Source organism: Ctenocephalides felis, unplaced genomic scaffold, assembly GCF_003426905.1.
Source record: "Ctenocephalides felis isolate EL2017-DRISC unplaced genomic scaffold, ASM342690v1 CF-g0.4_SCAFFOLD_01604, whole genome shotgun sequence".
Classification (NCBI taxonomy): domain Eukaryota; kingdom Metazoa; phylum Arthropoda; class Insecta; order Siphonaptera; family Pulicidae; genus Ctenocephalides; species Ctenocephalides felis.
Genome location: NW_020537758.1, coordinates 16,750,926 through 16,778,658, shown reverse-complemented (window position 1 = coordinate 16,778,658; position 27,733 = coordinate 16,750,926). Strand labels below are relative to the sequence as shown.

General features: G+C 28.1%; 1 protein-coding gene across 1 annotated transcript in view; it reads left to right on the top strand.

Annotated features, from left to right (window-relative positions):
- LOC113373429 overlaps positions 1–27,733 on the top strand; it is a 139,926-nt gene that overhangs the window by 95,153 nt on the left and 17,040 nt on the right. Inside the window, exon 3 of the mRNA XM_026613724.1 lies at positions 27,189–27,477. Coding sequence (XP_026469509.1) covers positions 27,189–27,477 — 289 coding nt within the window. The remainder of the gene's footprint in view (positions 1–27,188; positions 27,478–27,733) is intronic.

The window sequence follows — 27,733 nt, the reverse complement described above, 5'->3', positions numbered from 1 at the left end:
ATCGGACGCTCCGTTCTCTCAAAAATTGAATTACAATTTTTTGTATTATTTGTCCCGTAACTCCGAAACCAATAGACCTGCCTTTATCAAAAACTAATCCGCACGTCTCCTTATCCATACAAATCGAATGCTTTTTGAATTATTCATATCGGTTGATTTGTGTTACCGAAATCGTCGACGAAAATTTTGTATATGCACACACACACGCACAAACACACACACACATACATTAATTTTTTTAAAGTATGCCAAAATGTTCAGAAGACCTTAAAATGTAGAAATATGCAAAAAAAAATATTTTCGACTTTTTTGCGATTACTCTAACTTACTCTGCGGGAATTTATTAATCAGCACGATTTCTATCTGTATCTACTAAATTTCAAAATTTATATATCTAAATACAATTTTGCATAAATTGTATGTTATAGTTATTTTTTATACATATTCTTTATACTAAAACTATTCTTTTAACTGAACATATTAAATCTATAAATTCATGTTTCCACGTTAGTGTAATGTATATAGCAAAATAATAGAAGGTGTATGACTTCAGATACAATGCAAAAGCAAAGCTGCAAAGGTCGTGATAAATGCTCAGAAACTTTGTAATGTATGTTGTGTACACAAGATATTATGTACATTCCTTCATTTATTGTGAGAAACATAAATCATCTGAATGTTACCGTATATGTGCACATACGAAGATAACTACTATTGTTTATATGTTGACAGTAATAAATATACTTTGAGAATTGGAAGCGATGATAAATTAAAATCATACACCGAAATATATAATATATATATATATATATATATATATATATATATATATATACGAAGAGAATGAAAATTGAGTAAATTTCGAACTAACATGAAAACTCATAACAAAGAGAATTCATCAAAAATAGTATCCCTGAGGAATATTTCGTGAGTACCAATATTTATACCAAGAAACTATTACTACTTATAACACATATTTCGTAGAATAATGATACTATCAGGATATCTCTTCGAATATATTATTATTATTTATAAGAGTATTATCATTGTACAATAATGAGCATCGTGGGTATATATATGATCGAAACCATAGCCTGGAAACTGGCACGTACACGACATTACTATATTGCAGTTAGACATTTGATGCACTATAATGGAAATTATTATGCAGTAAATTCTGGACTATTGCTACAATGAACTGAATACATGCAGTCAATCATAATACTGCCATAACAGCCAGTTATCGAAATAATAGGGCAACACATGATGAAATACATGCTTCGAAAGCTCAAAAGCTCTCTCCTTTACACTCTATAAAGTTTTTTTGAGGAACGTCATTAATCTATAAATTACATTATTCCTAAATAATCTATTTTTAACCTCATTTTTTTCAATATTTTTTTCTCGACTAAAAATAGAAAATGTATTTCTAGTAAACTCATATTATTTGTTTTATGAGCAATTCGTGCTCTAGAATATATACGAAATGGCCAAAGACGACCCCCACAGTTAGCAGAACCATTTGTTAGATCTCAATTGACCGTAAATTATTCTGAAACCAAATTTGCATAGCAGATTTAGTACAATTTTGCAAATGACAAGCAAGAACTTAGGGATTTGAAGTAATTAACCAAATTTCTATGTGCATATTTAATGAAGAATTACTAGAGCTTTATATGGTAAGGAATGTACTGTTAAATGTGAGAATATTTGATTTTAAATGCCTTTGATATAAGCTTTGATATTTCATCCAAAAATTGTCTAGAAAACATTTTTCTCGATTATTCTTTCATTAAATTTAACAATAAATCGTATAAAATTGAAAATACCCATTAAAAATCTTATTAATAATTTCATATGATGATCTTTATTATTTAATCTTATTAATTACAATTTGAGTTTTATAATTTAAATGCTACTACGAATTACTTTCATAAATGCATTTAACGAAAAACTTGTATTATATATCACAAGTCATTTCAAAACATAACAATGAAAGCTCTTAGGAAAGTTGACATTTGACAGGACTTTGCAGAATTACAAGCTCGAGACGACGTTTTCTTGCACAATCTGATTGTAACAAATATTTTTACATCAACGTTAAAATAAATATTAATATCGTATCCTTATAAATATAAACTAGTGATATTGAATTATTTAAGGGAACAATGTATGTTAATAGTGTAATTCATATATGAAAGCTTAAAGCTTTCATGTATAAATGCTTCAATAAATATTTACAAAAGTGCTTTAAGTCATATTTATTTCACGAATGTTATTTAATTTATTCTACAATTCTATAATTTAAACAAAATAAATAAATAAAGCTGTGTGTTTACTACACATTTCCATATCCCCTATATGTCCGTTTAGCATTTCATCAATTTATTTAATTTAATCGTAATTAAATCATTTCATGATAATAATCATTTTAATTAGAACTGTTGTGAGAGTACGTAAATAGTACAAATTACTATTACTTTATATAATTACTTTTGGAAGTATCATATGATTCATCAACAATAGCTCAAAATCATATATATTTTATGGCGAAGTTTATGATATGATTTTATGATGCGATTTTATATGAAACATTGAATCAACAATACACTGTATGTAAGTGTATAATGTTTCATTCTTCCGTATTTTTTTTAAATATTGTGATTAATGTAAGAGCAAAAAATTACTCAATGGAACCTTTTTCACATAGTTTGCCCTAAAAATCTATTTTAATTTTACGCTATAAATATAATGCAAAAGTACAAAGCTGTATGCAACTTTAATATATTTAAACCGTAAATGGTTTTCTATTATTTTCCACAACGGCATAATTTTACGAGCTACTCGTAAACCTTTCGGATGGAATGGAATTATTTCATAGATTACGACGTAAAGGTTCGCATAAAAGTATACTTTTGTGTTACTTTAGCACTTTGTTTTCGAATGTCGTAAAATATTAAAATTTTATAATTCATAATTTATATATATATATATATATATATATATATATATATGAGTTATATAATATATTAACAAGAGATTGTATCAACAAATTTGTAATTCATGAAATCCTACTAAATATAAGACTATGCTTTCCGAACATATTATTATTACGGAAACCACATTTTTAATACTGAAATTCCTAATATTTAGCATAATGAAAAAAGTATTTGATCTTAGAAAATTTTGTGCGTCCTGTCAAATGTCAACTTTTTTAGGAGCTTTTATTAATATTTTGACTATTCATATCAAATATGATATAATATTATAATTTTGATGTTGTTTGAAAATATTGCTTTCTGTTTCAAAACATTTTGAAATTCAAAACGTATGCATGTTCCACTATATGGGAATTCAATTGAGTATTCACATACCAGTGTAATTTATATACGTGATTTATTTTATTTATTCATTTACTAATTTTACTATATTAAATTAAATTCACAATTTTTCAAAGCACCAACAAAATCAGAATGACTTGTTAATATCATGTTTTGTTATTTTAGTATGATATGAGGCTTGATCTTATATTTTTATTTTGAGTTTATATTATAATACTTAGCAATTTGATGTATTTAAAGTTTCAAAATAACTCAACAATAACTTTTTTTACTAGTTTTGAAGAAGTAAACTGACCTTAGTCCATAAATATTAACTAATTGATTTGCCTAGACTATTTCAATTAAAAGTACATAGACCTAAATGCATCATATTACTTATCACAAGCGGATTCCAATCGTTTCCATACTACAAAAAAATCAAAATTAAAATTAAATTTTTTGATTTTTTTATATTGCAGAGCAAAAAAATCACAGTTTTCGAAACAATATTTTAAACTTTTGAAAAAATGACCTGTGGATACCCAAAATACCTCATAAAAAGGGGTGCAAAAATCAAATTTTGAAAAATTGGGCACTTTCCAATTTGTAAATTTTTTTAAATTAGCAAATTTGGGAATTTACCGATGCGTGAAAATCTATGATAGGTAAAACTTTTTCGAAAAATAATTGCACCATTCGACAGCAAAAAATCACTGATAACGATAGTAAAAAGAACTTTTAGTTTTTTGCATTTTCAGAGGGTTCGATTGAATGCAATTTTAGATTGCACCAATCCATAGCAAAAAAATGTCAAAAAATCAAGTCATATCAGTTTTGCCAATTTCCACCATCGCGGTGCTAAGTATACACACGTAACTATTACATATCAACTGTAGAGCTTAATCTACTACCAATTAGAATTATATTAGTATACGAGTTCGACCAGGGGTTTACTATTTTTCCTTTCATTATTCACGACTAGATTCAATATAATCTCAATTTAGTTTTCATAATAAGTTTTCACTGTAGAGAAAAACGATTGCACAAGTATTACGAAAGCTTCTGGCGTCGCCTGATTCATATTGTGAAAAATGCATTTAAGAGTGCTGACCTAGACAATAACGCGGCGTCCGCATCTATAATTCAATATTGTTTACGACGTTTTGTCGTCGAAAACAATTTTATATCTGGGTCAGCACTTTTGTTTGACTGTTCGGCATCGCTTTCGTTTCCGTTTTCACACTTTTATAATATTACATTTCATTTTTCATTGGAAGGAATCAGAAGTTATATATATATATATATATATATATTTATATATATATATATATATACTCCTGTTTATGGAAATTCTTTTATAACTAATTATTCTGTCTCCTCCGCAAATTGGTACTTATGAAGGCTTTAATTACCTAGTTGTGGGTCGGTATAATTAAGGAGTTACATCAGTTAATTTAGTGTGCGGCAAGAAGACAAATTTTGCATAAAATTTAATTCTCTTGTTGAATTCGCAAACTCGTTATCCTTAATGTATTTCGTTGGCAAAGTTTTAATAAATCAAAAACTAGGTAACGCTACGGAAGTTTTAAGTGCATGTATATTACATTACAAGACGTTTCGCTCAATATAGAATATCATACTCACGTACCGATATATACGTAATCGTAATCTGAAATTATTCAAACTCTATTCACTTGGAAATTTACTTTGTGAAATACTGCAATACATGTTGGGAATACTTAATAGTTGTTATATATCAATTTCTTTCAAGATACGCCACAGGGGCAATAAAAATATTTTTTGTTATAAAGTAATTTTTACACTTGTCCTGAAATGGGCAGCAAGTAAAACTGAAGGAAAAATAAGATTTTATAAATATAAAATCTACTGAACATTGATAGGAATTTTGAAAATTGACTATTGATTTTGAATTCATATTTTAATGTAACCTGAAGTTCCTAATGACAAAAAACATATGTTAATAATATCTTATCCATTACTACCTGAAATATGCTATATACTGTTTATTTGAATTCACTAACTAATGAAATAAATTGTTATACAATAAATATAATAAATATAATGTATTGTATATGAATATCAACAGTTTATTATATAAATGAATAAAGTTTTTAATAAATTATTTAGAAGAAATGCTTAATCAAAAACAGGAAAAATTCTGATGCGCGATCATATTCTGGTTTCTGTGTATTTATTATAAAAACTACGTATTTCTGACAATAAATGTATTTATATGTAATTTTTTTTTAAATTACATATATTCAACAAGTTTCTTTCTGGCTTCGAAGAGAAGTTGGATTATTTCCAAAAGATTATATTCATGAAAAATAGAAATTTTATTAGCTTAACTGGCCACAATTCTATATATTCATAAAAATACAAGACACAGATTTGGGCAAAAATATAAATAAGAGAAATATGCTTTTTCTCTTCCCGTAGGGTAAGTTATAGTGATCGCAAAAAAATCGAAAATAAAATTTTTTATATATCTTTACGTTTCATAGGTTTCTGAATATTTTGGCATACCTTAGAAAAAATGGATGTATGTTTATGTGTGTGTGTTTGTGCGGATACAACTTTTCGTTGACGATTTCGGGAACACCGATCAACCGATTTGAATAATTCAAAGAACATTCGATTCGTATTGATAAGGAGACGTGCTGATTAGTTTTTTGGCAAAGGCAGGTCTAGCCGTTCCGAAGATACGGGGCAAAAAGTGCTAAAACAGTAACTCAGTTTTTAAGAAAACGGATCGTTCGATTTTAATAATTCAAAAATCATTTTACTTGTATTGACAAGATGAAGAATTGATCAAATTTTTGGGAAGGCAGGTTCAGCGGTTATAGACTCTCAATAAAAATAATTTTAAAAAATGTCATTTGGCAGTCAAAATGTTAATTGGACATATGTACATCAAATTATCATATATTTTAAGGAAATTTTAATAATGTGTACACATTTTGTGTAAATTTTTATGGGTTCTGTACCAAGATTTTCAATTACGGTACGGGAAGTTCCAGCAATTTGCCTTACTAGTTTGCATATTTATTTACACAAGTTGAGGGATAAATATTATATTTAGTATACTATTAGTTAAAAAGTTTAGTGATCGTTTTTTTACTAAACAAGTTTCTTTTGACCGATTCGTGTTAAAAATCTTTCTATATAATATTATATTCAAAATTCAGCAAAAAGTTAAGGTATTTCTATACTTGCATACTTGTCCGAAAGAATTCCATATTCTCCCAGAATAGAGCTTTCAAGTTACCACGGATGTTTTTATAAGATTCCGCTCATTTTAAAGTTCGCGGCATTCACATTTTCCTTTTTTTGGGAAATACCATGTCTTTGTACGTCGAAACTTTCTTTGTTATCCGGAAGTCGAACTGATATTTGCAAACTCAACAGCTAACCCCTTTATTATATGTATTCAGCTTTGCTTTAAACTTGCTCCGGAGCAGGCAGCAGCACAAATGGTCTGATAAAGCTTTTACAAAGGAAATGCTTTCATTTCTGTGCTGTGCTTTTTTATGTTTATTCGAAATGAAATGATATTGTCATGAGATATCTTGTTTTGGAAACGTTTCTGTATGATATTTTTTTAACTTGTTTTGTACTCATGTATTTATAAATAGGTATAAGAGAAACAAGCATGGGAAATAAAATATATTTATGAAATATGAAAAGTTTTCTACTAGGTATATGAAGTGACTCTCTATGTTGCAAAAGTTACTTCCGTATAGAGATATATACTCATGGCTTAAAAATTTTCAAAAATTTCATTTTATCAAAAATACTTGGAACCAGCAGTAATGTATCGACACGTATGATACCATTCAAATGCAAGTTACTATATCACAAACAGGTTTATACAAAAACCGACATTTCAGAAAATCGGTTTTCAAATTGTAAATTTCCCAGAAACTAGGTTTTCGAATTTCTTATAAATTTTTGCTCAATTATTCTGTAATAACAAAAAAAAATTATCGCAAATTTAGTGTGATTTAAAGCAGCTTTTGTATGAATTTATTCGATGTTCAATTTTATGAATAGTAAACAAATTTATTTTAATTTTAATTAGTAGAGCAAAGAACAAATAGTTGATCTGGATTAAATAACTTTGAAAATGATTATTTGTTAATCATGCATCATTTTCACATATGAGAACAGATAAATATTTTTATGATAGTGAAAGGAAAGTTTTCGACTAAATAAAAATAATACAGTTTTAAATAAAAAACATTCATTAAATTAAAATTAAATTGAAAAATATTAGATACTTGTTGATACATACTTGTTGATATCAATTTTAGTTTTAAAAACAATTGGGTGTTGTCTATAAATTAATTTTAAACATTCTAATTGTTTTTTTGTTTAATAAAATATGATTTCAAAAAACTGAGAATGTCTATCAAATTGCTACTTAGACGTGTCCTTTGTTCACTCACAAAATTTCCAGAAATAGAAAATAATCTCACACTTGCGACCAAATTATGCTTAGTTGTTTTTAAAGCCTAAATTTTTTGTTCTTTTATTTGTGGCTTCTAGGGTTTAAAACTCTTTTTCTTTTAAGTTTGAGTAGAGGAAGTTACTTCTTCAAGAAGAAGCCACACTGATTTAATTAATATATACACTGGTATAAAAATCTAAATTAATATTACAAAACCTTTCTGGGAACCATTGCAGACTGATAAGATATCAAATGCTATTGAACCGATATGATTTCAAGAATTAAAACGCTTTCGTCTATCTTTTATATTTGGCTACATTTGTCATTTTCCATTTCTACATTGAAAACCGACTTTTTTCGCTAAAAAAAACGGTTTTCGAATTCCATAATTTTCGCCAAAAACCGGTTTTTGAAAACCGACAAACCCTAATTACTATCAGCATGCTATATGATGTCCTTTCTCATATTTTAATCTATCCTTAGTCATGTGTCCTTTCTCATGTTTCAATCTGCAATCTCGGATAATTCAGCCCGAAAAACTGATTTTCTCCGAATTAACCTCTTCTCTTCTGGAATGCTCGAATTATCGCGATTCTTGAAGCATTTCGCGCAGAAATTTTCTGTTCTATTTTATGTTGCCCGAGGGCAGGCGCTTAACGCTCGCAGATGGCCCACTACACAGCGGCGGTCCTGCTCAATGGCACGCGAGAGATAGGCAACTAACTGCCTTCGTGAAAGGATTACGACAATGGTGTCAAAATGGAAAGTTAGTAGAGAGTTGGTAGAGATTACTTACTCAACTTGTACCAGGACATATTTGACACATTCACGACGGGTATGCTTGGTTTGGTATGTTTTACTGTGAGGCGACGCGTGCTTATGGTCTTCGAAATACGGGTGGCCAGCGCCGCCCGGTAAAACAATCTCGTGCGGTTCGCCGGTACCCACGCCGGCGTGAACTTGTTAATCGTACAAAGAAATTAATCATAAATATATAATATACATTCAACAATAGTCTAGGAATTTTAAATTTAATATTGAAGTCCAATTTGATGCATGTGTGTGTGTATGTGTTTTGTGCGGATACAAAATTTCATAGACGATTTCGGGCGCACGGCTCGATCGGTTTCAATGGTTCAATAAACATTCGATCTGTACCATATATTTTAAAACATTATCTTACTAATAAAGTAAGCATAACTAAATATATACTCTCAACAATAGTCTTTAAATTCCATATTTGAAATTAAATTTCAATTGAATATATTTTTTTTATTTCATGTATATGTTTTACAGAGATATTTTTCAACTTATTTTAGTATTCTGTCTAAGAATATATCTATCTAAGAAATACGTAATAACTCTTAAATAAATATCTCTGAATATTCTATAAATTTTGGTATTAGAAACTCAAGTCCCAGTTGAATTAGTGAATAATTATTCTCAAATATCTATCTAATAAATATGTATAAAAATATGTATAAAAATATAATATATATTTTTATATTTGAATCTCAAGTCCAAATTAATTTAATTGTTCATGTTTTATTGTATTTAGTCCATTATGTTGTAATAATTAATTAATATTTTAATTAACCATGCAAATCTTTGTCAGAAACGAAATTAGTAATTACTCATTAAAACTTTTGTTTTCACATTTTCATATTTATTTAAATTTCGAATAAATTCAAATGTAATTCAAAACCTTGTGATAATGAACATGTTTTTGTTATGTGGTCACGTGAATCATACCATTTTCGTGCAAAGTCGAAAGCCAAATGATAAAAATAAATAACATTATTAAAGTGATATAAATATATAAATGTATTTTGTTACATAGTAAAGTTGCACAAACACATAGTCATTGTTTTATGTAGTTTTTTTTTAAATTGTTTTATTCAAAATTTTTCCAAGTTTGCTTTCGAAACCTATATTCCTCAATTTATCATATATAAAGAGAACGAAATAATAACCCAAAATACATCATTATAAAATATTTGAGATCCAATCTAATTAGAAACTATGTATAAGTGGAATGTCTTAAGTCAAGTTTCAGAAATTTTCGATATGTGTAAATAGTCGATATTATTAATACAAATTTAGATTTATCAATTTTTAAAATTGTTACGATAGGAGTTTAAAATTTTGTCATAGCTCACTATACTTTGATGAATTTTTAAAAATAAAACACTAACATAACATAATAAACATGAACCTTGAATAACAAATGAAAAACAAACTGGCTCGGTTTAAAAATCGGTTCAAGATTTTTGTAATTCTTCTAATTGTAAATAAACGACTAAGCTAATCATCGGGTAAAATTCATCAAGTTTCAAAAACTATCAAATGGCTTCTAAATTTTTAAAATCGGTGAAGGCAAGCTCAAATTTCGGACCAGATACAGATAAAATACACTTAGCAAGTTTTGTATCAAATGATTTGAAATGACTTTAAACGTAGAAAAAATATAAAACAGCTAAGTCAGGTTTTTTTACTGTAAACAGACTTCTGTCTCGTGAGGTTGATAATTATATATTATTAGATTTTGTAATTATTATACATAACGGATTATAAAAAAGTTTCTGATTTCGTTTTATATATTGAAGTTTCAGAAATGTTTCTTTAAAACTATTATTAGTGTTTTAAGTTTTTATTTTTGTCCTGGTATGATTTGCTAAATGACGGCACACATCAGGTGTCGAAACCTATAATCAACAAGGAATAAACTTTGTAAAATTCGACGAATAGGCTGCTAATTATTTCAAATATTGTATACATGTGCTTGTATATATAAATATATATATAATGAAAAATAATTAAAAATCAGTTTCGATATCAACAGATAAGCATGTTTTTACCTACCAGGCTTTATACCCTCACATTTAGTTTTTGATTTAAATTTTTTAGTCGTGTCGTTTTTCCTATTGATGCTTTAAAAATATATTTTTAAAAAATAATAAGAGTGTTTTAAGTTAATTAAGTTAAATAGTGGCACACATCGAGTGTCGAAACGTATAATTAGCAAACAATTTTTTGTTTAACTTTTTCTATTTAGAAGAATAGGTTGCTAATTATTTGAAAAATTATACACATATGCTGCATAAAATAACGTAAAGTGATAAGTTTGCACAGGAATTGATACGACATCAATTTATCCTTGATATCACAAATACGAAATGATAACTTTATATCACAGATATTTAAATGAGAATCGATACACAGTCATATTATTCATTTTTGGAGCAGTAACAATATTAAAACGAATCCAAACTGCATTTCATAAAATAAATGTTATTCTCGTGCTCTCCGTCTATTCCGACGGTGTCAGGCTCTACGGCGTAGCAGACGCGCGCTACGTTTTCAATACAAGTGAAGCCATCAGTCCGGAAGCTGAATTCAATACCACGCTCTACTGAACAACACATTATATATGCCTTTATGAGCACTGTATTATCTTTGTATTATACGATTATATTATACTGACTTAGACAACAGCCGGTGCCGGTGCCGGTGCTATAAGCTATCACATCGACTGTAATTGCATTTCGAGAAGAATTCAATGCAATATCGAAATCAAGTGCATCGGATATTATTAGATTTATATTATATTACTTGCTCATCTGTTATTCTACAGATGAGTAAATTTAAAAGTCTATTTAAAAAATATAGAGAAAATTCTAGAAATAAATTGATTTATTTAACATTATATAGAACATTCTAATAAATAGTGCTAAATTCAATATATAATATACATTTTGATAGATGTAAACTTAAAACAAAATCTATCGTTAATTATATCACCGATGTCATGCTGTTAAACTATTAATATTTAACTTTTCTTTACAACGATATTTATTGCAAGATTTAGTTTTTCATTTATTAATTTATCTTACTGTACTAAAAGCCTATTTTGTCAAAAACGTGTTTACTTTAAATATTGCACTTCTTGTGGAGATGGTATGCAGGTACTTTTATTTGTAAATTTTTATTATTTTTGTTTTTTTTTTATTGAAGTAAAACTTCTTTAGGCGCGATATGGGTGTAAAAATTTCTTTAGGCTACACGGGTGTAAATCCGTACAAATGCAACATAAACGCCAATGTGAAGTTGAACACTACGACGCCGTAAGCGCTGATGTCGCGAGTATCCACTCCCGTCATGTCATGCGTAAGTCGAGCGCTAAACCCTATATGAACTTGCATTAATTGAATCACGTTTTTTTTACAAAAGAAGAGGTTGCTGTATTATGTCCTCGTGGAATAAGACTTTTCTTAGAGAATAAATGTGTCATGGAATATAATAAATTTATATTGAATCTCGTTGAAGACAAAATAATATCTACTGCCACGGATATTTGTGTAGGTTGCCATGCGACAGATCAACAATCATACATTCGTCAGCAGTTTCACAAAAATCGGTTATTGATACCGGGGGTTTGCCGTATGAAATAATTTTAGTTCTGAATAAATTTTACATAATAACAACTAATATCGATGTAAGTGATGGCTTAGCTAATGGTTGTGTAGGAAAATTAGTGTACATAGAACATGGCGATAATGATGTACTTCTACGTTTATGGTTTGAATTTCCCGGTAAGATAGGTAACAAAATTAGGAAGAAAGCTTCACATCATATTCAAACTCTTAATATCAGTAGGACAGCTGTGCCGATGCTCAGGAGATCTTATTATTATTGATGTTATGTGATTATTAAAAGATGATTTTAAAAATTCAAATATGATGTTTTTTTTTATTTTTATCTTAATTGCCTACTCATACAATATTAAAAGTTTTACTTCAATCGCGTGTGATCCTTACGCGCACTCTTTTTTTTGTTATTGTTTGTTATAGAAGAGTAGATTTTCATATTTCTCAATCAGAAACCTCTTTTTTAAAAACATTTTTTGTTTATTTTTAACTATTTTTTTATTTTTAAATATTCTACCTTCATTGGATATGGTATGTGCCTTATTTAAGATTTTTGTATATTTTGTATGTGTTTTAATTTCGTGATTCTCTATTCAACTATTAAGTTAAAAAAACAATTATATTGAACCAATAATTATGCATTTTTTATGTTAAAAAAGAGTTAAAACATTCAAAATAAACTGATAATCCACGAAATGCGCCATAACAAATACAATTTGTGTTCTCAATCCCTTGCAATTTTTAGTATATTTTATTTCAATGCATTGGCAAATAATATATTCAAACAAAAATAGAAAAACAAACAAGAAAAGAAAAATAATAATTTTAATATAAGGGAATAAACCACCTCAAAAAACTATGAAGTTGTATTCCTATATTTTAAATCCGTTACTGCAGATTTTGATATTTTCATGCTTGATAATAATTAATTTGAATCGCAAGTATTTTTCACCAGAATTTTCCTGAATTTTTCACCAGAAATCTATTCTAATAATAGCAAAGCAATACTTGTTTCAAACTGATAAAATCGTCATGGTCGACAAATCTGATAAATATGCAACTTTGTTATATAGTTCGTTACTCCTTTACTGCTTTAGAAGTGTTATTTTTTTGGAAAATAATTCTTTAATAACAGTGTAACGAACTAATATTTTTTTATTCACATTTTTTCACAACTATTATGAACTCTGTACAAGGAGCTTTTGTGCACCAAGTTCTACGCTATATTTATATGACAACCTGACCTATCTATATTTGAAAGATTTTTTTATTATAAAAATTTATCTAATAGTGATCATCTATGTATTACTAGTATTTAATACAGGATACAGCAATGCCCGTGAAGGGATGTTTTCAATTGAAAACGTTTTTTGACTTCCTAAGTCAAAATAGATATCAGAACTGCGTCCATTTATAATTAGTTTGAAATTAAAGTTTACAAACATTTAACTTAAAATTAATTTAAGTTGTGCTTCGGTGTATCTTATATGCATACGAATTCTATATCAGGCAATATTCTTAACAATGAAAATCTATGAACCCTTATATAAATTGCAAACAGCGGTTCAATAAACCCCTCGGGCGCTGTAAAACTCTTACCGTACATATTATCTGATAGCAAACTTTGCCTCGACTTTAAACGTTTGCAATTTTCAGAGCTCTGTTTAACGGTTTCGCAATAGCAAAGTTTTCGCTATATCGGAATATGGGGCAGAAACATTTGAAATAGATATTAAGAATCAGTACGGAGTTATTGAATTATGGATATACTTTGATAAAGTGTGGAAGTAATAGACACTAAAGTTCATTTCTCGTAACTACGAAAATAGTTCGTATAAACCAAAGTATGTACATTCAACCTAGTATAACTTAAAAAATATACAATTTTTTTTAGTAACGAACCAATCAAACTTCATATCATAAAATAATGATCAATTAAAATTTACTATTTCCAAGCGGTAAATGATCATAATACTTCTCTACCTACGACTGTTCAAAAACAAACTTTGCAATATATTTGCATATAGTTAAAATTGAATTGAATATAATCGTTTGTTCCGCAAACAACCCAGAAAGCAACTTTACTGAAATTATTTTTAAATAGTTTAGAGTTTGCTTGCAACTGGCGCATATATTTAGCATTATCGCTCATCAGAACTATTAAGCTCCATTAAAATCCGTTTGCGAGCTTAATTTACTAACTCCGGAAACGAGAGTTTAAATGGTTTAAAAATTACATCACTAATACGGTTTTTGGTAAAGACGTCGGAATTTAAAAATAAATGTTTCGTGAGTAATTGAAAAAAAAGTATATATATATATATATATATATATGTGTGTGTGTGTGTGTAAATTAATTTCTTCTTATTTTTCTAATGGTTATGATTGTAACATGATATCATATCCAAATTGAGTAAAATGTCTTTAAAAAAAGCGTGGATAGTATAGTCCATGGTTTTAACTTGGTAATTTCAAATTGAGTAAAATGTGTGTAAACGTGAGCAATTTTTTTTAAAAAAACAAGGATTTTAATTGGAAAATATAAAATTTTAAATGATATAATTCATTCAGAAAAACTAGTGGTGTGGGTGGCATCGTGCCTTAAGGCAAATTGCTGGATCTTCCCGTACCGTAACGAAATGTTCGAGGAATACTGAATGTTTTCAAATAGATTATTATAAATATTGTAACATTGTCTAATATTTATAAATATTATATAAACTGAATTGCAAAGTTGAAAGTATTTGTTTAAAGTATATTAGGACTATAGTCAGAATTAAAAATAAAATCTGAATTATTTTCGATATACAAAAAATTAAAAGAAAAAAAAAATTGAAACAATTTTTTTTTTCCAAAATCAATTATTTTGTTGAGACGAGCAGAAATCATTTGAATCGGACGTTTAGTTCTTTCAAAAACTGCCATTTTTTACTTATTTAGCTCCGTATCTTCGAAATGGCTGGGCCTGCCTTTGCTAAAAACTAATAAACACTTCTCCCAATCATTACTAATTGACTGTTTTTTAGATCATTTAAATCGGATACTACATTCTCTCAAAAAGTCGATTTCTATTTTCTGCACTCTTTGCTCCGTATCCCCGAAACGGCTGGACTTGCTTTTGCCAAAAACTAATCAGCTCTTTTCCCTATCGATAGGAATCGAATGTTTTTTGAATCATTCAAATCGGTTGATCCGTGCGCCCGAAAATGTGACTGGAAATTTGTATCCATACATACATACATACACACACACATCCATTTTTTCTGAGGTTTGCCAAAATGTTCAGAAACCTTCAAAACGTCGAGAAATGTAAAAATTTTCAATGCCGATTTTCGGCCCATTACAAAAACTTACCCTACTGGAAGTTAACAAGGATTTTAATAGGAAAATATAAAATTTTAATTGATATAATTCATTCAGAAAAATTATAAATTAGCCAGAACAAGATAGAAAAATGAGCATTTTTTCAAAATATTAATCTGAAATTGGAAATAGGAGACGATTTGAAGATTTTCTTGAAAATGGTATTAAAATTTATTTCTTCCTTTTTATTCATAAAATAGATTGATAAATCCTGATTACATTTATATAGGCATATTTTATAGTTTTCAACTTTGGCACCAATACGTTAATACAGGCATCCATTACCCCGCTTTTGTTATTTAATCAGAAAATTCTTGTTCCCTGTAGATGATGGTATTGGAAATCAGAACACTAGTACATATCTCATTCGACAAATATTTCAATTTTCCATTCGGTATCGAAGCAATGCTTTCAGACAACCGACAAAATGCTTATGCGGTTGAATTCCGCCTGACACGAACCACTAAACTTGTTCTGAATGGGGCGCTCTCGGGGGGCGCAAAGGGCGCTCTCGAAACTCTACGCGAAAACATTCGCACATCTGTTGCGGCTCTTGTCGTTCCCGGAGAGACCACGACAGCTTGCGAAACAAGGGGAAAGGACATATATAGTTGAAATAAATTTCTAGGATTTTTCAAATTAATTTGAGTTGAAATTCTAGATTATCAAGAATAAATTTGCACGGGATTTCATTATAATTTATTTTATGCTATCCAAAATTGTAAGTGTAATGTGAAACTAAAAAAATCTATAAAGAGCACAATGTATTCATACAATGTTCTGGAAATACAAAATACTCTTCAACTAATATGTATTAGGGAATGCAATACCGATGGAAAATTTCAATATCGGTATTTCGGTAATTTTTCATTTTAAAACCGGAATACTGGTAAATTACCTGTATTTTTATTATATTAAACAAACGTAAACAAAATTGAAAATTACTAGTACAACTATAAAAAAAATGTATATACAACTACAACTATATTCCACTAAACAATAAAAACAATAAAATAAAGCAATAAATTTATTTTTTAAATAATAATTCAACAAAATTATATCCAATTCAATTAATTCATTATCACTATCAAGTATATTGAGTACTTTTCACCAGAAACTAACTTATGAGTAAGAAAGACCAAAAACTCATTATTAATCATTATTATCATATTAAATTATTACGTTAAGTTGTATTGTCTATATCCGATGTGTTAAATTAGCATAATCTCCAATATTTTTAAAAAATAATTTTTCTTCACTAATTTAAGATCGGATACTTTGTCAAGATAAATAATAAGTTACTATAATTGTTAAGTATTGTTATTTAAAACAATGGTGATGGTTCTATAGTATTTTCAAACTTCAAAACGTTTTCGAAAATTAATATTTTATAATTGTAATAAGAAGCAAAAATATTTAGTAATTATCATAATTATTATGTATAAATATAGAAAAAAATAAAGATTACGTAGGGGTAATCTGTATGACATAAAATATTGTAGCGCAAATGTCACTTAAAAAGCCACCCTTAGTAAAGCAATAAATATTTAGTTTAATGACGAGTTGAGATAATATTTGACATTTGTTTATCCTATAGAATCACTTAAAGATAAAGCTGTTTATGCGATTATAAAATTCAAAGAAAAATTTGTTCCGAGAAATTTAAACTTTAGTGTATTACGTATCAAATAGTGCTTATGTAAAAATACCAAAAATACCGGTATTTTTGGGGTAAATACCGGTAAAAATACCATAAAAAAATCAGGCGGTTTACTGGTAATTCGGTATACCGATATACCGGTATTGCATTTCCTAATATGTATGTATTACACAGAGAAAATATTTCAACACCCCTACGTGACGAATTTATCACACTTTTTATAATCGTGTTAGAAGTTTTGAATTTAAAATTCATAGTTCATATAAAAGTTTGGTTAGTTTCATCTTCGTAGAAAAATCTATTTAAAGTTATTTTTTTCTGCAAAGTTTTTCCTGGCACTTTATTTGCATGTTTTTGTATAATGGTATTTTATAAAATTTAGTCCTGAGTTATGTATTGTAATAAAAAAAAACAAAAGTAATTTTAATTAACACGTTGTAAGCGGAGCGGGTAAAAATACCGTCTCGTAGACTGGTTGAAGCTTACTAATTTTAAAATTGATTTACATATTATATTGAAAAAGTTAGCATTTGTTTAGATTCAATTGATTTAATTTTTATCGTTTATTTTAGTATTTTGCTAAATAGCAATATTTGAGTTAAGGATATTTTTTTAGATTTCTTGAAAACTTTTAAAATTTTTATTCCAAACATTATAATTAGAACATTTTTTAGATTTCTTGAAACCTTTTAAAATGTTTATTCCGTACGTTTTAATTGTAGAAGCTTGTAATACTAATCTGCTTCCAACTTTATTTACTACAAATGTTGTTAATTAGATATTATAAAAGACTGTATTTTCGCATCCCTTTGATTAATTTAATTGAAGTTAAGTATGATTTATATATAACAACTATTTTGGTATAAATATTTGCAAATACAAAACATCGTAATACGTTTATTCTTGTAGTTTATTTCAATCTTTTAATACCATGCAGATTTCATAGTGCGCTGATGGATTTTAATTCCCTCTACCGTCGTTTCGATCCGATTACGAAAATACAAATGCATCTGTAAGCTCTGATTTAGTCCTTATAGAGATTGTCGAGATGTTTGGGATATAAATTGTATATTTAATCGCATCCTGATAATCGCAAATATTCCGAAGGATATTTAATGCGATGCAAGCTCCTTAGTACAAGAACTTGGTAATAAGATATAAAATAGTGTCTGCTGTACTGAAAGTCAAAATTAAACAATAATAAAATTAAGTTAACAAACGTAATTTCATCATAATATATATAATGTTTTTGTTCCAAGATATAGGCATAAAATGTCTATTTACCATTATAAAATTTTCTTTTACCGCGTTCAAGTTTTGATACTAAAATCCTTTATACAGAGAAATCGTAAAAATAAAACACCTTTTATGACCACCGGTCGTTTGATGCCATAAAAGTTAAGAAATTGTGTTGCTCCTAACAGAAGCCATATCTGAAATTATCTTGGGTCGTAAATCAAATGTACATGCTTCTTTTTGTCCATTTTCACACGTCCAAAGGAATAACGTACGTACATCAGAGTAAAAATGTCCTTTTCCTTTTAGATCCGTGCATTAAACTGGTACATGTCTTATTCGGTGCCTGATGATATAGTATTTTATTTACGAGCGACACAGGAAAAATATATTCGAATAGGTACAAAAACATGTGAGCAAATATATTTGATTCTGAAAACAGAGCAGATTTCTGAAATGAAATGAAAAATCAGACTTTTTTACAACAAATTATTTATATATATTTTTATTTTGAAATAAAATCTACGTTTCAGGAATATGAGACGTGTGCTTTCTATAGAAACTGTTAAAATTAATCAATAAATTCGTTATTTGAAAATTTCTGCAGTAATATAGATGATAACATAGCGTTGTTATGGCAACGCTATTTTATCCTTCTTCAAGCTCGAATGTTCTTACATGTTGTGAGCTTTTAGTAAATGAAATTTTCATTTGAATTATGTATGTATTTTTATTTCAAACTAGAACTTTGTAGTTCTATTAGTATGGTAACAGAATTGGTGGTTTTGAGCTCTATTATTTAGTTTATAATACCGGAATGTGATTTTTAAGTATACGTTAATCAATTGTTTTATAAGATGTATTATTTTATTGTGGTTGGGGTAAATAGGATCAACTAAACCTTCACATTGGCAAAGATATAAACCATGAAAAAATAGTAAATGAGAAAGTAAATTAGGTTAGAAAAATAATTTTACAAGCAATACATTAAATTAATTGATGTATTGTTATTGTGATGATTATTTCTGATCAAATACCAGATCAAGGTTACACACTGTGTTATTTTTGTAAAAAATGTGCTCATGAAGTTTTTATTTTGCATTGCGTAAATAATATTGCTAATATTTAGTAAAATCTCTTTAAAATTTAGAATGGAGCATTGTATTTGTTTGACCCTAGCTTTCTCCATTTTACTCCATGATGTACAAAAGAAGCAAATATTTTTTTTTATTAAAATAGTAACATAGCATTTTAATAATTGCAAATTAAATGGAAATCTAAATTGTTAATTTAATTTGGATAATTGTCTATTTGATACGTGTTTGGTTTAAAAAGTATAATTTCTGAAAATAGAATTGGATCTTTGTGCTCCGCCCTACCTTATATTTTATCAAATAATATATATTGTATAGATATTGATATACAAAAGCAATTCATAATATACATGACTCAATACGATTTGATAATTGGAAAACGAGCTCTGATTTGATATGAGTAAAGTTAATATTGAGAATAGCATATTGGCTTCAGAATAACATGTTATTGTATATAAATAGATCTCCATTTCACGATCCAATACTATTATTCATAAATAAATAAATATATATATATTTATGTGTGTGTTAGTAAGTATGTATAGTAATAATGGAATCCAAACAAAAATTGTAATTTCGGTTTTCTACATTCTTTTCACAAAATAAAGTATCCTTTTACCCTGGTGCTCCAGTGGAAAACCACGTCAGAACGGAAATTTAATTTTCGAACATTCTGAAGACGAACGCTTAAAGAGACTGAATTCAATTGAAGACTTTCGAGGAATTAGTGCCGAATGCTATAAACTTCTGCCTAAGGATCGAAAACTTCTTGCCTATATCACTTGGAATTTATTTGTTGCCAATGTCGATAAAATGGGGCATCGCCTTATTCGTTTGATAGATGCTCATTTGGAGGTAATGAATCAGATTTATTTTCAAACGAGGAATTTTCACACGAAGGGATAAATTTCATAGTGTGTACATAAATTCAATTAAAATTGCAAAACATGCATATAAAAATTATAGTCCGCTGTAAAAGTTAAATATCGCACTGCTATGTTTGACATCAAAAGCCAAACAGCAATTATTGTATTTGCAAAACCGATAATTAATTATTATGTCCAATTAAGCTTGCCTTGCCTTATTGATTGCATGGTCTAATTGCAGTTTCTGATACTGCAATTCAAGTGAAATTCAATTTCGAATTAAAACGAAAACAAATAAATTGAATGAGTCTCGCAAGCAAAGCTTCAAGTTTACTTAATAGAGCTATAAAATTATATTAAGTTCTTGTTTGTTGTTTCTTCTTGTATGAATTTATTTTATAGCACTAATTAAGTATTCATAAAACAGAACAATAAACGGGTTATTGTGAATAAATTGCATCTTCTTCATAGTATATTTCTAATTTAATTACCCGTTTGCATCATATTCGAAAGAGTCTTTTGTTTGATTCAGTTTTTTAATTGAATCAGAAATTGTTCCTAACACATAATAAATAACTTTTGTTATTTTGCCAGTGTGTAGTACATTTTAAGAAACAATTGAATAACGTAAACTTAGAAAACATATTCGGGTATTATAAACTAAATAACAGAGCTCAAATCCAAAATAAACTTCAAACGAAAAAATACTTTTGTTAAAAATATTGATACATGGCCGTTTATCTCTTGATGGCGATGTCGCACTAAGGTGAAAGCTGACACATATTTCTTGCTTTCTATTTTTTATTATGCATATTATGTACAAATTTTTTTTGCTCGCAGAACTTTATGCCCTGCTTTTGATCAGACGATAAAATCATTTATTTTATATAAGTTCTGCCGGATTGCAGCATACACAAGCATGTTGTGATGTGTGCTTTTGATTAAAATTTTGATAAGTTATCACCACCATGTGATCTTCGTATTTCGCACCCACTCAATATCCTTTTGTTTCGATCGGTATTTTGAAACAATGAATTTTCTCCCGCCCATTTTCCTTAGAGCTATATATTTAAGCACTCCTCTGTTTGTATTTTCCCTGGAATTTTACCCGTATATTCTCACTCTGGATTCGTGTCGCACAACTATTTATCAGACGGCCTGTTGTTTTTTTTTCTCTCCATTTTCCCTAAGCATCTTTCTTCCTGCAATGTTTTTCGAAGCCAGTTCTCTTATCACTCTTGGCCGCCGTTAAGTTGTTTCTTCTAAATCGCCCAAACACATGGATGCCTGTGGCGCAAGAAAATAATTAGGAAAAAGGGAAATAAATCGTTTCGGCCAAGATATCTCGGAAAGGAGAAGGCGATTTAGTGAAGTGTAAATCAACAATGTTATTTAGAAGCTGTTTAAAGGGCTATTATGGAATAAGGAGATAAGGATAATAATTTATTTAAATTAAGATACACTTCTGAATAGAGAAGAAACTTTTGTAGCAAACTAAAGGCGTATGCTGCAAAATAAGGAATGCAATACCGGTATACCGGTATACCGAATTACCGGTAAACCGCCCGATTGTTCGGCGGTATTTTTACCGATATTTATTCCAAAAATATCGGTGTTTTCAGTATTTTTACATAAGCGCTATTTAATACATAATACCCTAAAGTTTAAGTTTTTCTGAACAAATTTATCTTTAATTTCCATAATCGCAAAAACAGCTATATCTTCAAGTGATTCTATAAGATAAACAAATGTCAAATATTATCTCAACTCGTCATTAAACTGACTATTTATTGCTTTCCAAAGAGCTTCATATCGTGGTACAATAAATAGACTGATAGATAATGATGTTTGTAAAAATGTAACGGTTTTTTAAGTGATATTTGCGCCAAAATATTTTATATCACACAGATTACTCTTGCGTAATCTTTATTTTTTTCTAACTTTATATATAATAATTATGATCAATACTAAATACTATAGAAAGCATCACATTGTTTTAAATAACAATACTCAACAATTATAATAACTTATTATTTATCTCGATAAGGAATCCGATCTTAAATTAGTGTAGAGAAATTATTTTTTCAAAATATTGGAGATTATGCTAATTTAACACATCGGATACAGAAAATACAGTTTATTATAATAATGTAATATGACCTTTTATGAGTTTTTGGTCTTTCTTGCTCATAAGTTTGTTTTTAGTACTCATAAGTTAGTTTTATAGTGATATTGAATTGATTAAACTGCATATGCTTTTGTTAAATTATTAAATTATTATTAAATATACTTATTGTTTTATTTTATTGTTCAGTTGAATATAGTTGTAGTGGTATATACATTTTTTATATTTGTACTAGTAACTTTGAATTTTGTTTACGTTTGTTTAAGGTAATAAAAATACCGGTAATTTACCGGTATTCCGGTTTTAAAATGAAAAATTACCGAAATACCGGTATTGAAATTTTCCATCGGTATTGCATTCCCTACAGCAAAATACAATCTTTATATTTAGTTTTAACAAAAACTTGCTTATGATTATTTATACCTAATTTGCATAGAAAACTAGATCCATTATATATTATTCGCATAGAAAACCATGTCTTCCTATTACTAAATTCCATAGCAGCTCCTGTAACGTATCGTGTATCCCAGTCAAAATTTAAATATCCCATTTCCTCCTCCTTTTGAAATATTTGAAGATCAATAAATAACACAGTATTCTAGCTACATGGGCACGTTTCAGTTCACTTTCTTGCAATATGTCTTTAGAAATAATTGCAAAAGCTCCCGTCTCCCCTGAGTCGATTTATCGGCATCGCACCGGGGGCGCCTGTCGAAGACACGCGTTCGACTCATTCGATTTTCTTCGAATTCGTGTGTAACAAAGGTAGTCAATATTTTGGAAAATACTTTACATAATTATAAATTATTATATTAAATATTGTTACTGGTGGGATGTAAATTTGTATATGAATTTGCAATTTAATTTAAATATTATAGTTTAAAATGTTTTAAAACGTTTTAATGTTTAAATGAACAGAATTAATAGAAATTTATCACAATAAATGGTCATAATTTCACCAAAGCTCTTGATTGCACTTAAAAGCTCGTTACTTTGAAATAACTTGAGATATTATTTTTTCTAATTTTTTTACAGACCAATTAAGGTCCAATACCTTAATGACGTCAAGGTCTGGGAAACCCAATATATATATATATATATATATATATATATATATTCTTATATTCAATAAGCATATCTTATTGAACCGTCAAAATAAAAAGTAAAGTATAGCTGACATTTTCACAGTACATACTTTCAAAACAGTTTTCTCGACTTGTAGAGCTTATTTACATGTAATAAACTCCACAAGTACTATTACAAACAATATGTAGAATTATTATTAACTTCCCGAAGAAGTTTTTGTTTTCATAAAAAAATTTGATTCGCTAATTTTATATTTTCTCCACGTTTCTGAATCGAATGAGACCAAATTTGGAAAAAGTATGTGTGTAGGTATGTATGTGTGTGTACTATGTGTGTGTATGTGTGTGTGTATGGAAACAGATTGTTTGCCGTAAATTGACGTTTTATCATTTTCTATAGATTTATTTCAGTTTTAATTTTTAATCAGGAGCAGGTTTAGATTTACCCAAGAACTGCTAAATTTATATCTATAATTTTATGATGTAAGGTGTAAGTGAAATTTTGACTTATTTCCAGGTTCAAAAATTTATAGGTCACCCGAGAGTTATAAATAATCAACTTAATCAATAAGAATTTAAATTTCACTACTTTTAAAATTGTAACAATAGAATGTTGGAATTTTGGCGCACGACGCACTATTCCAAGTTTTGATGAATTTTTATAAATCAACCACTTTTTCAATATTTTTGGATGTTTGTCAAGGCTATATATATCATCTAACAGCGTAACATAAAAATCATCAAACAACTTGTTTCTTAACGATTATTTACTTTAAAACTAACCCTAGATTTTTACGAAAAACTGATCAACACGATTCTCAACTAATCTTACAAATATTTTTCTATTATTTAAATCGGTTCCAAATATTTGTTTGGAAATGACTTGGCTGAAATCTTTTAAACACATTTTTAACTTAATATGAACAAATTTTGGTGATTATTATAATATTATATATTTAAGAAAAGGCGTAGCTGATCTTGCAAAAATATTTTATTTTACAGGATATTTGGTTTAGCAAATTCAAGTTTAACTGTTTATTTTTTGATGCAACATTTTTAAGTTTTATCAAAATTAGGTAAATAGGTTGATTTTTAGCAATCTTTTCTAATCAATCATCAGTTAAATGTTGATACTTCAATGCTTTTCCTTATATGAGAGCAAGGACTTCATTATACAAAAATTTAAAATAATACTCATAAAATATCATTTATTGCAACAAAATTATAGAAGTTTGAGTACAGTGATTCTGTTTTAGCTTCGGCTTATTTACACACATATATATATATATATATATATAATAAATAATATATATATAATAAATTAATATATTTATATATTATTATATATATATATATGTATAATAAATAAATAAATAAGTTAGAAATAACGTTGACGAAAACTCAAATGTTGATTTACTTACACACAAACATATTTTATTCAATCATGTCAAACGATTCAGAATTAAATAAAATGAGAAGATATAAAATTAGAAATTTTGTGGCAAAAATATAAACTTCTCCTCTCGGAAATTAATAATTATGGAATCTGAGATTTGTAGAACTTCTAACAGATTAGATCCATTTATTTCATTCAAAACTATGATTTTTATTATAATATTTTTGGCTGTAGGTACCGTTGAGAACCTGTGCTTTATCACTAAAACGTTGTTCAACAAACATTTGTTAACCTGGAAATAATTGCGATTTCGTTTTACCCGCGTTCCGGTTTCTATGTTGACGTGTTGTTTTGTTCTGCAGAAAATATCTGGGGCGCCTCGACCTGATAAATCTTTCTTTCGAACTTCTTACAGGGCAGATGTTGTTCGATGATTTATTGTTTAGTTCTCGATTGAACGAACATCGATATTAAATCATTTGTGATGTCAAATGTTCCGATTCATTTAGAAAATGTTCTTGAACTTAGGACAGAAGAAACCTTTTACATTGGTAGATATTAAAAGCTATGGTATTGGATTCAACGACCTTCTCACATTTTCTAAAAATAAATAATGTTTACAGCAATCCTGAAATACATATTGATAAATAGTAACTTTTTTCCTTCGCATTGAGTATATTTTATTTACACCTCTGTAAGTTCGTAAAGTTCTATTCAATTCCTTTTCCGTTTGTGGAGAATATGGTTATTTTTGACAAATTTTCTTTTACTTTATTCGACATTTGCATACGAAATATTCTCCTCTTACATAATGCATGCGATGAGAATAATACAACGTATATATGTTTGGTGTCCCTGCCTATGAATAACACTTTGATCTCAAATATTTTAATATACATATATTCAAGGAAAAAGAAATATATTTTCAAATGATGCAAAGGAATTGGGAAAAATATTTAGGTCAGGTTTTATATTATCAAATTAAATTGCTTACTTTTTAATGCAAAATTATTAAGTTTTCTCAATACTAAGTATAAGATTTTTAATAAATTTTTTAATCATTCATCAGTTATATGCTGATAATATAATGCTAATATGAATGCAAGAACTTCTATTTGCTTCTATTTTATATTAAATCATCAAATTACGGATATTATTTTCATGTAAATTCTATCCTTTGCACTCTTATTTATTTAAATTTATGTTATCATAATATAATGCTAATATGAATGCAAGGACTTCTATTTGCTTCTATTTTATATTAAATCATCATATTACAGATATTATTTTCATGTAAATTCTATCCTTTGCACTCTTATTTATTTAAATTTATGTTATTATTTATCAATATTGCTACATGTTAATTATTTAACAGTTGTAATAATTATTGAAATTAAAAAAAAATGAAATAATCTTTATAAAATGTCATTTAGCATAACAAATTATATATATATATATTTTATAAATATTGTTTATTAATATTATAAAAGTTTGTTTACAGTGATTCTATTTAGCTGAGTTTATATGTATATAAAATATAGGTATCTCTGGGTGAGTATTTAAGGGGTATATAAGAGAAATAAGTATTTTCCCCTGCGTTGATAATAAACGTGAAGCTTTTATTGTTATTTTTATTGTATGTAAGGTTTCTTAAACGTTACTCCAAATTGATTTTATTACATCATTCCTTTGCGCGAACTTGATTAAAAAGCGCCCGAAGAGGTGAGCTCTTACCTGAGCCTCTTCAAAAGGATATTATTGTTTGAAAGCTTCGCTCTGATCCTTTGTTTTATTTTGTAAATAAGAAGTCTGTCAGAAAGTAAAAGAACGCTTCAATATTGATTATCGAACGTAGTTACAGCATAGCAACAATAATGATCGCTTTGTGATATTAAATACCTGGACTTTTATAAAGTTTTGTGATAGAAAACATGAAAGAAAGAAGCGTGATATTAAAAATCATGCTTGTAATAAATTTTGCTTATAGAGAGAAGAAACACATATAGCATGTATCGGGTTAAATTGGACCATCGTCTAACAAAAGTTTTTTATTTTGTTTTGAGCAGTGTTATTTAGTTTACGATACCCGAATATAATATTCAAGTATACGTTATTTAATTTACTGAATAATTTATTTTTTTTCAGTGAGTTTGCAAGGTTCGCACTCGCTCCACGTCCCTCATAAATTCAGCGGCTTTCTTCTTGTCGCCGAGCAGGAAGGCCTGGTAGAGGATGGCATCGGAGGCGTCGGACTTCCTCCGCCAGGAGCAGCAGGATCTTTTGCTCTATACGGAGATGCACTTACTAAATTCAGTGATCGATGCCCGAATGCAGTCACACAAACTAGTTCTATGCCGAAGAGCGAGATTCAGGTAACTAGCTATAAAATAATTTTAACAAACATGATAGTTTTACGCCAAAGAGCAAAATTCAGGTAATTAATTGTAATGGATATAAATGAAGTTTTGACGAGAATGATAGGGATAATTATGATTAGAAATTTATTTTATGGAATTCAATCTTGAAACATTATCCCGTATAATTTAAAAATTATGAGCTTTTAAGCACAGTTTAGAGCTTTGGTAAAAGAGTCATCATTTTTCGGTTATAATTGTCAATATTTATTATTTTTGTTTATATAAAATTTGAGAATTAACTATAAATAAAAATTTCTAGAATCATAGTGGAAA